At 55.9% G+C, this 11,961-nt stretch overlaps 1 protein-coding gene across 2 annotated transcripts in view; it reads left to right on the forward strand.

Moving 5' to 3' along the window:
• TBC1D9B (TBC1 domain family member 9B) overlaps window positions 1-11,961 on the forward strand; it is a 44,291-nt gene extending 32,330 nt beyond the window's left edge. Inside the window, exons 12-22 of one of the 2 annotated variants that reach the window (XM_061190053.1) lie at window positions 241-526; window positions 2,264-2,393; window positions 2,522-2,620; window positions 3,389-3,457; window positions 4,464-4,704; window positions 5,119-5,184; window positions 6,860-6,931; window positions 7,195-7,245; window positions 8,814-8,873; window positions 9,460-9,566; window positions 10,671-11,961. In XM_061190053.1, coding sequence (XP_061046036.1) covers window positions 241-526; window positions 2,264-2,393; window positions 2,522-2,620; window positions 3,389-3,457; window positions 4,464-4,704; window positions 5,119-5,184; window positions 6,860-6,931; window positions 7,195-7,245; window positions 8,814-8,873; window positions 9,460-9,566; window positions 10,671-11,357 — 1,868 coding nt within the window. In that variant the 3' untranslated portion in view covers window positions 11,358-11,961. The remainder of the gene's footprint in view (window positions 1-240; window positions 527-2,263; window positions 2,394-2,521; window positions 2,621-3,388; window positions 3,458-4,463; window positions 4,705-5,118; window positions 5,185-6,859; window positions 6,932-7,194; window positions 7,246-8,813; window positions 8,874-9,459; window positions 9,567-10,670) is intronic. The other variant, XM_061190054.1, reaches the window with a different exon arrangement.

The raw sequence follows: 11,961 nt of genomic DNA on the forward strand, positions 1-11,961 counted from the left end.
ATAGTGGAAGAAATCGTTCTTTTCACACAGTGGTTTGGAAGTAGTAGAAAGGAAACTTACAGGATTTTTTCCGTTCTTGTTTTCTCCACCCCACCTGCCCACCTCCAGCCCTCAGTTGTAAGCAGAGCTGGCTGGGGACCAGGTGGGCTTCTTGCAACTCAGACCCTGGGGTCCCACATGAGGTCCTGCCTGAGTCAGGGGTGTGAGCTCACCATTCAGACTCCTTCGTTCTCTCCCTAGGGGCCCTGGTGGACCAAGGCATCTTCGAAGAGCTCACGAGAGACTTCCTGCCCCAGCTGTCTGAGAAGATGCAGGACCTGGGGGTGATTTCCAGCATCTCACTCTCCTGGTTCCTGACCCTCTTCCTCAGCGTCATGCCCTTTGAGAGCGCTGCGGTCATTGTTGACTGCTTCTTCTATGAGGGCATCAAGGTGATCCTGCAGGTGGCCTTGGCCATCCTGGATGCCAACATGGAGCAGCTACTGGGCTGCAGCGACGAGGGCGAGGCCATGACCGTCCTGGGCAGGTGACCGAGCCGGCCTCCCTCCTCCTGCTGGGGAGCTGGCCAGCACTGACTGCAGCACCCCACCCCTCCCCAGCCCTATGTGCTCCTTGGTCAGCATCCTGGGACTGTACCTACCAAGTGCCCAGACAGGGCTAGACCCGGGGATACTCCAGGGGGGCGGAGAGAGCCTCCTTTCTGGAAGGAGACAGAGGAGTACTGGAGTAGTAATAAGTGCTGGGAGAAGGTAAAACAGGTAGGGGGCCAGAGAACACTGGGCTAGAGGGCTTGGTGGGCAGGAGGCAGCTGGAACAGCAGGGCCTCCCGCCTCTAGCGAAGGCTGGGTGTCTGTTATTCCCACAAAGCAGTCCTGGTCGTGCCTTTCCCAGCTCAGTAGCATCACTCTCACCCCGTCACCTAGACAAGGGCCCATGTTGGGCCTACGGTAGCTGCTGAATGAGCTGATATCCACCAGGCACGCCTAAGGCCCAGGGTCATCCTGGCTGCCTCGTCCTCCCTCAGTCCCCGCATCCCATCCTCGTGGACTCCCTCTGGCGTCCAGCCCCTCCCTTCAACACCTACAGCCTCAGGGCAGACCCATGACACCCCTGCCAAGGACCCTGTGTCTGCATCGTCACAGTTTTCCCTGCTCCAGTCTCATCCACCAGCATCCCACAGGGCTCTTCCTGATCAGAATCTGACCCTGTTTCTCCCTTGGGACATGGGGACTCCCTGTGCCACTGGTGGTTTTCTGGACAAAGGATCTAAGTCCCCCAGCCTGGCCTTCAAGGCCTTTATATCCAGGTGCCTTCCTGGGGGGGGGGTCCTCACTGTGGCCCAGGCCCTGAGCTCTATACCGCCATGCCAGCCCACGTGCATGTATTTGCCCAGCCTGGAATGCTCCCAGCCACCAGGGACAGCCAGGGACGCTGCCACCTGCCTGCCGAGCCAGCCCAGGTGCTGACTGGGAACCTGCAAGGGTCCCAGGCTGGCAGAGTTGTTGCTTCTCTGCTATGGGCCATGCTAGCTCTTTGTCCTCAGTGATGACAAGATACTCAGCCCGTGGCCAGAGTCGGCAAGTGGTTTTCATGCCCATCTCCCACACCAGACAGATGGGGCCCCTCCTCAGCAGCAGGGCCTGACCAGGAATGGTGCCGGAGCCAGTGGGTGTCTCCCACCTGAGTGTCAGGCCCGGCCAGAGAGCCTGGGAGAGTGTGAGGTCCTGGCTGGGCTAGTCCAGCCAAAGTCAGGCCCTGTCCCGAGGCTGTGTTCCTCGGACACCCCCACAGCAGGGCTTCTCCCTCGCCTTCCTCCTGGGACACTCCTTTGGTCCCTGATTCTTCCTGGCCAGGCAGGGAGTCCTCACATCTGGCCCAGTGACCCGCCAGATGGAGGAAGCGTGTCATCCCTCCAGCTGGGACAAACCTCTCTCCTGGTTTGGTAGGATCTGGACTTGTAAAGGCCGCCCCCCATCCGTGGGACCCCAGTGGACAGCCTAGCTTTCTCAGAGTTAGTGCTCAAGCCTCTCCACTGCCTCCAGGGGGCATCCCTGATTTGCCAGGGTACCCACCAGGGCGTGCCTCTCCCCCTCCTCCCTGCAGTGGCTCATCTTTCTCTCTCCTGGAGGATGCCCAGCCCTCAGCACACTCGCTCATTGATTGGGAGTCTGGGCAAATTAGGTCTCTCCACATCATTTAGCCATGGGTAAGACACCCCTGTCACCTGTGGGTGATCTAGATTTCTGTCCTTTAATCCTTACAGATACCTGGATAATGTGGTCAATAAGCAGAGTGTCTCTCCTCCTATCCCACACCTCCATGCCCTGCTGACCAGTGGAGATGACCCTCCTGAAGAGGTGGACATCTTCGACCTCCTGAAGGTGTCATATGAGGTCAGCATTCCCTGGGGGCTTCTTGGCCAGACCACTCCATTGGGCCATGGGTGCAGTTGGCCATGGCGGGTGGCTGTCCTCTGCTCTGTGGTTCCACCTTATCTCACTGAGTCATCTCTGACTGGTAGAAATTCAGCAGCCTGAGGGCCGAGGACATTGAACAGATGCGGTTTAAACAGAGGCTGAAAGTGATCCAGTCCTTGGAGGATACGGCCAAGAGGAGTGTGGTACGGACGGGCCCGGGCTCCCATGGCCCCAGGGTGCAGGCTGGAGCCGGGGTGGGGATGGTGACCAAGTGGGCTGCTCCTGCCGAGCAATCTCCAGACTTCCCCAAGAAGCAGGATGCAGAGTCCCCTAGCACTGTCTTGTGTGGGACTGGAATCCAGGAGTGAAGGTGCAAATTTAGGGAAGTGGGGAGAGGGCTGGTCACAATTTTCTGCTTGTGGATTGGTCACAGGGAAGCTTCTCTGATGCCTCAGTGCCTAAAGGCTAAGCATGATCCCACTCTGGACTGAGCCCTCCGGCCTGGCTTTAACCCCTGCCCCTGGGTAGCGACACTTAGCCACCCAGCCTTCCATCCACTCAGCCCGCTGACCTCTGCTGCAAGCCTTTGTCCTCCTGTCTCTGGAGAGAGAAGTTACTGGGAAGTTCTAGGTCACCTTCCAAAGAGCCAGTGCCAGGACCTTTCGAGGGATCCAGATAGCAGTTTCTTGATCACTGCCCCTCACCCTGTGTGCCTGACTGGGTGTTCAGAAAGGCACCCCCAGTGCCCACCAGGAAGGAGCTCAGGGAGTGTGAATTGAGTGGCAGGATGGGTGATGAGGGGTAAGAGTGTGGACCACACCTTCTTTCCCGAATGGACTACCCTCATGTGCTCAGCCAGCTGGCAACACCAAGAGGCCAGTTTGTGTCTTCGCCCTCATCCACATGGGGATTCTCTCAAAGAGCAGGAACTTGAGAATTCATTAATACTTCCTGTTTCTCTTTCCTTCTAGGTCCGAGCTATACCTGGGGACGTTGGTTTCTCAATTGAAGAGCTGGAGGACCTTTACATGGTGTTTAAGGTGACAGCCGAGAGCAAGGGAGGACCACTATCCCATCCTAGTCCCCTAAATTCATCCTCAGCGTAGCAGCCTCCTGCCAGGAGACAAGTAGATTTAAAAGCATCCTCAGATGCAGTTACTACAAAGTTCACATGGTAGGATTTAATCCTTCTTGGAGTTTAGGCAGGACACTCTTTTAAGTGGAAGAAAATCCACTCAAGTCAGCTTATATAAGAGGGAATGCATTGGCTCATGAAACTGAAAAGTCTAGGAATGCACAGCTTCAGGCATGACTGTATCTAGGTGTTCCAACATCCTGTCAAGCTCCCCTACCTCAGATATCACCTGGACTGCTCTTCCTACAAAGTGGCAGGACTGTTGTCAGCATCTCCAAGGTCATCCTGTCCTCTCAGTAACCCCAGTGAAAAGAAAATTTTTCTTTCTAAGTGGTTTTAGCAAAAAGCCTAGGGTTGATTGTTGGAATGACTCAAGTTAGGTGCTGTGGCTACAGGAGGGTGTTTGCTGCTGACCCAAAACTGGGCCACGTGCCCACCCCATGGCCTGAGGGTGGGACAAGAGGGGCTCTCCAAGAAAAGTTCAGGTGCTGTTAACAGAAGAAGGGGAAAGGGTGTGAAGAGCAGGCAGAAACAGCCATGTCTACAATGCCTTTCTGATCTCATTGTCGGGTCCCATCTGCCCCTCCAGCTGCCTCTGGTTCAACCCCCAAGATAACCACCCTGCTGTGGCCTTAAGGTCAGAGCAGTCCAGCCAGTGCTGCCTCTCACCCGCTCTGGCCGCTGTGGCTGGCAGTCCTAGGGCCCTGTCTTGACTCCCACAGCTATAAACAAGGGGCTGATGGTACCAACGCAGGAGGTTCTGTGAGATGCTGTGTCTAGCCCAGTGCTCACTATCCAGGACTCTGCAGACTTGGATGGAGGAGGAGGGTGAACACACCAACCAGCCTGGTAATCCTAAGCACCCAGGGGCCAGGAGGCCAGGCCATCTTACCAGGCTATGCCCCCTGCAGGCCAAGCAGCTGGCGAGTCAGTACTGGGGGAGCAGCCACCCTGCAGCTGTGCGTCGGGACCCCAGCCTGCCCTACCTGGAGCAGTACCGCATTGACACGAACCAGTTCCGGGAACTCTTTGCCAGCCTGACACCCTGGGCCTGTGGCTCCCACACACCCGTGCTGGCGGGGCGCATGTTTCGGCTCCTGGATGAAAATAAGGACTCGCTGATCAACTTCAAGGAGTTCGTGACAGGGATGAGTGAGTGGCTCCAGGGCCTGCAGGGGCCTGTCCGTGCCAACGCCCTTTCTGAGGAAGCCTTCAGATGCCAGTCCTGGCCAGTCTTCCCACTGCAGCGAGCTGAGGGCAGCCTGGAGCCCTTGACCCTTGTTAGAGGAAGTGCAGTTTTCCCACTGGAGATACATGGAGGTCCAATGGGAGCCCTCCCTCCCCTCCCCTCCCTCAGTCCACTGCTGGAGGCCGGGTCTGCAGGCCCCAGAGAAGGGGAAAGCCAGAGGCCTGGTGCTCACCCCCAGGGTCCTGTCCAGGAGAGAGTCAGGTGGCGAGGAGGGTCCCACCAGAACCCATTGGAAGGGGAGGTATTCGAATGTGGACTGGCCGTGGGACTCTTGTGCCCTCTTGCCAGCGTGCCTCCTTGCTGGCCTTCCTCCACAGGTAGGATGTACCATGGGGACCTGACAGAGAAGCTCAAGGTGCTCTACAAGCTGCACTTGCCTCCAGGTGAGAGCCTCCCATCCCACTCCTCAGCAAGGGCTTCTCACGTGTCCAGAGCTGGAGCTGCAGCATTCCAAGGCACAGGCCTCTGTGGAGTGCTGGGCCTTGCGGCAGCTAGGAGACTCACCCGTCCTGACAGAGAGCGTGGAGGAGCCAGAGCATGGGGGCTGAAGCCCAGCCCAATCTTGGTCTGAGAGCAGGGCCATGACCTGAGTGGCCTGGGAAGGGATGTGCGGGAGTCTCAGGGAGGACTCTGCCCACAGGCAAAGGCCCAGATGGAGCACTGTGTCACTCAACTAGAACACCCCCTCATGAGGGGGACTCACAGGAGTGGATATTCAGGTTTGAATCTCTTGTGTTCATTAGCTTATCCTTAAGTCTCTCAAGGGTTCCTGTTTCTCACCAGAGGAGTGGCCTGGGAGTGCCAAGGCCGGGGAGCCCTGTTGTATGGCTGCTCTCCTCTGGCTTCTCTAGCAGTGCTGGGCCTGCTGGGACACTGACAGTGGATAGTCCACAGTAGCTGGTCCCAAAGCATGGGGTCTCACTGCTTCATCAGCCTAGCTCGCCTGGCTCAGTAGGGGTGGCCACTCAGAGTTCTCCAAGTGCAGGGGGGAGGGCTTCCCCATTTTCACAGGAGGGAATTGAGACGGGCAGGTGAAAATTTGGCCCCAGGGGTTCTGCTCTGGGGTGGAGCTGTCCTGGGTTCCTGCTGCTGTTCATGACCTGCCCCTGGGAGTCAGCGCTGCCTCAGAGTTGGCCTGAGTGATTTTTCATCCCAGAGGCTCTCACTTGATTGGCCTGGGGCGGGGCCCAGACTGTAGTTTTAAAGTTTCCCTCAGGGTTGTTCTCTGCATCCAGAGTTGGAGAGACAACTGCTCCTGACACAGATATTCTCACCTGTGGCTGGTTTTTCCCTGTAACACAACAAGGAACAGTGGCCTTGGGGACACTTCCATGGAAAGATTGGTATAGGCCACCTCTCATTCTGCTGAGAGAGAGGCCTGGGCTGGGCAGACCCCACTGTGCCGAGAGCCTGTCCATGAGGGCACGTGCGGCCAGCCCTGCCACTCCCAAGCCACCTCTGCCCACCTTGCTTCATCTAGGGCTCTAGTGGCGGCCCACACCTGCCACCTCCCCTTGTGCCACGCACTGTTAAAACTCGCTCACTTCCTCCCCCTCCGTACAATGGGGAGAATAAGCCCCCTGCACAGAACCAAGTGGATCCGACACCCCAGAGACTACTTTATCGCAAAATGAGGCAGGCCAGTATGTGCTGGTGTGGAACAATGCCCAAGTGTATAAAGTGAGAACAAGTCACTTGTGCCTGGCCGGTCCCCGCATATGTACCTGCAGGAGCATAAAACATCCCAAAAGAATCCTCTGGGCCGCATCATCATGGGGTGGGAGAAAGGATGGCCGCTCAACCAACTCCCAGCTGCGCTGACTGGATTTTTATCCGGGATATGTATATATAACATTTTCAAACACAATGCACAAGTCAGCCAGAATCAGTCGACAGCTGTTACCACTATGACTGCACACCATACTGGTGGGGCTGGGAGCTGTGGAGCACGCAGTGGCAGGTGGGGGGAGGGCCTTTGTCCAGGGCTCAGGGAGGTTTCGTTCGGTGAGAATCAAGTTGTTCCCTCCTGCCCTCACTCTTCCTTCACTCCGAGCACAGCCCTGAGCCCAGAGGAGGCTGAGTCAGCCCTGGAAGCGACCCATTATTTCACCGAGAACAGCTCCTCAGAAGGTGAGCACTCTGTATTCCACTGGCCTCAGGCCCTGTGCCGAGCAGCACTGCTGCAGGGCGCCTGCAGGTGGCTGGCGGCCCTCCACGGGCTCCGGGAGTGTGCTGCGTGGGGAGGTGCGGAGCGAGAGCCGGGGGAAGCTGCCTCTCTCTCTAGGGCCAGGCCCCCCAGGGGTGTTCTCACTCCTGTTTCTCTTGTCTCTGCCTTCCCGGACCCGGGCTTCTCCCTCCCTCTGCCTCTGCTCCTCCTCTGCTGTCCCTTCCAGCATCTCCTCTGGCCTCCGACCTGGATCTTTTCCTGCCCTGGGAGGCTCAAGGTCAGTGCCTGGGGGGCAGGGGCGCCCCCTTTGCACTTGGTTTCCCCAGGACCTTGGGTTTTATCTCCTGAACGCTCCCCTGCATGGTCAGGAGGCCTGGAAGCTCTTAGTTCCAGAAATGCCTCCTGTGTGGCTAAGTTCTGAGGAGGACCCAGAGCCAGCCGTGGACTGGGGTGGAGAGGGGCAGCTGCTGTGCTTGCGTGGGGGCAGTAAATGAGGACACACAGTATAGCGGGTGTTGCGCAGGCACTAGGGTGTCACCTCCCCAGCCACATGCAGAAAGTATTCTGTCATCATGGTCATAGGAAAACACAAAATGCTATCATTGCAAAGCTGTCATTGTGAAACAGACAAAGCACAGCTGAGCAGAGGTGCAGGAGAGTGGTAGATGCTTTCTTTGGAAACATTTTCATGTTCCACACAACTTCTTTGTTGGGGAAAAATACGTATGTTGAGTGCCTATTAGAAGTCATCCCTGTGCTACACTTAAAACCTGTTGGGAGTACTGGGTCCAGGGTGATGGGGCATTCTGGGCCTGGGATTTGGCAATCAAGCTGGTGGTATGTAATACACCTAGAAAACCAACCAAAACACCACCCTATAATTTCTCATGGGGGATAGGTAATAACACACCAAGGATGATACACGCTCAAAAGGGAAATTAAAAGGTACTATCAAGGTATTATCAAGATACCCAAAGCAATCCTGTTGACAGTGCCAAAGGCTTACTTAACTTGACTATGAAGCTTGAGGACCTTGATTTCAAGTATACAAACTAAAGAAACAGATGTATCTTCTGTTATACTCGAGCAAATCAAGGATGCTTTAGGCTTGTCCCAGGCACTTCCAGGAGAGGCCAGGGACTCGGGGTACAGATCCCTGTCCTCAGACCTCACGTAGCCTACAGGCAGCGGTCTGTTCCCTGGTGAGAAGCCTGAGCCCGGAGCGCTGCGCCCTTCCCTGCCACCACATAGCTGCCAAGAGCCATTCAGAGCTGGGACACTGCCGTCCCACCTGAGGTTCCCCCACCAGCCACATTCCCTCAGGGAACAGGTCTGCAAAAGCTGGGCAGCCTGCTCGCCCCAAGTTCATGGTCACCGTAAGGAGCATGGTGTATGCAGACTCCAGCAAATATGTCACTTTAAGAAATACAGTGCTGAGCGCAGGATTCACGTACATAAAATTCCTCATCAGCTAGTGTGGCAGTTGCAGGTTGAATTGGTAATTAGGACTCCCCTGAGTTTGACCTTTATCAGCAGAAACTATAGAAATCATTGGTCTCAGACTTTTTGCCCATAACGTGCGCCATCGTTCACTTAAGAACTGTGTGGTATGACTTGTATTCTTTTGAAAGAAAGGATGTGAGGGTTCAGTGGCTCTCTGGTTCAGTGTAACCAGGTGGAGTGAGACAGCCCTGCTCAGAGAAGGCAAAGAAGCAGCATCCAGGGCCCAGGGCCAGGTCCGCTTCCGCAGGAGAGCACAGACTAGACCGACCACTCAGTGACCTTAGTGGTTTGGAGTCATAACAGAAGAATGTTCTTGTTCTTTTTATTCATCCCATTGTACAGAAGCACTACAGCAGGAAGAGCAAGAGGGAGCTGGAAATGACATCCAAGAAAAAAGAAGAGGTGTGTATATAGGCCCACATCTGCTGATGCTGGTAGAGGCCCCAGGGTGGGTGGGGTCTGGTTGCCCTGTCACTGCAGAAGAGCCCCATACCCTGGGGAGATGGCAGATGTATGCCTGACACCACAGCTCTCCTTGAGGTGAATGCCCAGCCCATCAGCTGCCCAGCTCTCATCAGCCCCAGGCCTGAATCTCCTGTAGCTGTGAACACCCCCAGCCATCACCGCCTCCCTCTGGGGGTGCCTGCTTCCTGCCAGGACTCCTCTAGGTGCCCAGCCGGCCTCTCCTTCTCATGCCACCCTCTCTCCAGCCTCCACATGGTTCTGTCACCATCTTGGGGAAGATAGATTGGGGCCATCCTCATCAGCTTAGCTCAGACCTACTTCAGCATAACTCAGGGGAGACCCATGAGTGTTCTAGGGTGTTTTTTCCTATCACCACCTCCCCAAATGCTGGGGTGTTTTGTAATAGGGCCCAGGTAACTCCGTGCCAGACAATACTTAAACCCACTTACCTCCTGCTACCAGCCCCCAGCCCTCTTTCTCTCATTTGACAGATGGAGATTAATTTTTTTCTCCCAACTCGCAGAGGAGAAGGGAACCAGCCCTCCCGACTATCGGCACTACCTTCGAATGTGGGCTAAGGAGAAAGAGGTTCAGAAGGAGACGATTAAGGATCTTCCCAAGATGAACCAGGTAGGCCCAATCAGAACACACAACAGATGTTTCTGGAAAATTCTGACCAAGGCTGAGCCCTCCCACCCAGCACCTCACCACCGTCCCAGCACCCCCTGGAATGTAGGGATTCTCCTGCCTACCTTTAGAACATCTAGTCAGGCAGCAGTCAGGGACTATTCTAGGAGGACAAGGGGTCAGTTGCTTCAGGGCCTTGTCCAGAACACTCCGCTGGTGATGACTTGCTTTGGTTTAATCGGTATCCGTGAACCAGAGGAGCACTGGGGAAGGTTAGCCTCAAAAGGCAGAGACTCACACCACCATTTATGAGACAACATCACAGCGCTTCTGCTCCCTGCCAGGCCCCGCTCGGAGCTGTGCACACACAGGCCCGCTCGACCCACCACCCGATGTTTGTTTGCTGGTCTCTGCGTCAGGACCGTGGCATCTTGCCAAGGGTCTTACAGCCAGGACCACAGACATGTAACCAAAGGCAGTTGTTGAGCTGCAGCCTGACCACGGTCTGCTCTGCCCGAAGGGGGACCTTGCAATCTGGGTGCTCTCTCATCCACAGGCCTGAAGAATGGGGTGCCGTGGAGGGAGGTTTCATCCCATTCTCAGGCCAGGAAGCCTAAATATGGTTTCAGGACCTGGAACCTGACCTCTTCACCCCTCTCAACCAACCCAAGCTGCCTTACCTTGTCATCACTCTCTAAAGAGGTTCTTAAAGGAGAGTTGAAGGCGCTTCCGATTAAAGATATAAAAAACTCAGAGCGATTCTAAAACACAGTGAAGAAGCACTTGTAGTCACTGGGTTTGGAAAGGTATGATAGAAATAGGTCTGTCTCTGCTAACAGAATGGACATAGAGACAGGGAGAGACTCTAAATGTTCCTATATGTGCTGAAAGAAAGGCAGCTGGAAAAGAAAGCCCTTTCCCTCTCTGCACCTCAGTGTCCTAATCTGTGAAATGGACATGTCAAGACACAGGTGTACTGAGACAACTAACGGGACAGCACCCTCACACCAATCAGAATGGCCAGCACTGTGAGTCTGGATGATCTGAGGGCAATCTGACCCATTCTTTACCATCTCCCTGCCCTTTTTCTGTTTTTCCCCTTAAAAGGAGCAGTTCATAGAGCTGTGCAAGACGCTTTACAACATGTTCAGCGAAGACCCCATGGAGCAGGACTTGTACCACGCTATCGCCACGGTGGCCAGCCTGCTGCTCCGCATTGGGGAGGTGGGGAGGAGGTTCTCTGCATGGTCGGGCAGAGAGACCAGGGACAGTGCCCCTGAGGAGGGCGAGCCGCCAGCTCCAGACCCCCCTCAAGACGCGGCCCAGGAGCTTCAGCCGCCAGCTGCAGGGGACCCCCAGGCCAAAGCGGGTGGAGACACCCACCTTGGGAAAGCACCGCAGGAGAGCCAGGTGGTGGGCGAAGGGGGCGGCGGCGAGGGGCAGGGCTCCCCCTCCCAGCCTCTGTCTGACGACGAAACCAAAGACGACATGTCCATGTCCTCGTACTCAGTGGTCAGCACGGGCTCCCTGCAGTGTGAGGACCTGGCTGATGACACAGTGCTGGTGGGTGGGGAAGCCCACAGCCCCATGGCCACCACTCACACTGGGGGTGCCGTTGACACAGACTGGTGCATCTCCTTCGAGCAGATCCTGGCCTCCATCCTGACGGAGTCCGTGCTGGTGAACTTCTTTGAGAAGAGGGTAGACATTGGACTCAAGATCAAGGACCAGAGGAAGGTGGAGAGACAGTTTAGCACCTCCAGTGACCATGAGCAGTCTGTGGTTTTGGGCTGAGGGCTCCAAGGCCTGGGGGCTGGCCTCTCCTCCCTCCCTCCCGTTCTGTTTTCTCTTTAAGGACACACCCCTCCGGTTCTCCCCAGAAGCAGTGAGTTGTAAATGGAAAGAAGGCTGAACAGTCGCAGTTGGGGCCCAGGCAGGGGCTCCCCACCCCCTCGTTCTGCCTTGGGCCTCCTGGCCCCTGCATAGTGTCAGGGGCTCTCTGATCTGCCCTTGCTTGCCCTGCACTGTGGCCAGGCCACACCCTGTCCTCCACCTCCTCTTCTGCAGCTGCGTGCTCTGGGGGCTTTCCTGCCACTTGGCACCAGGTAGGGGGGTCGAGTGCCTATTGGGCACCAAAGTGGTGAGAACTTCGAGATGCTTTTCAGAAGGCCCTGAGCCTGAGCTTCTGGCTGCGGGACACGGGCAGAAAGCATCTGCTGCACCAGGGTGGGTGCCCCCTGCACAGGTGTTACTCTCAATTCTCTTTCAGCTCGTCATCCTCACCATTAACCTTAAAAACATATCCCTCAGGTCCTGATATATTTCCTTGTATTCATTTCAGTTGGCTAAAAATCACACTGTGCTCAATGCCTTAATAAATCCCTGGAAGAACTAAAAA

This window comes from Eubalaena glacialis, chromosome 4 (genome assembly GCF_028564815.1).
Source record: "Eubalaena glacialis isolate mEubGla1 chromosome 4, mEubGla1.1.hap2.+ XY, whole genome shotgun sequence".
In the NCBI taxonomy this organism is placed as follows: Eukaryota; Metazoa; Chordata; class Mammalia; order Artiodactyla; family Balaenidae; genus Eubalaena; species Eubalaena glacialis.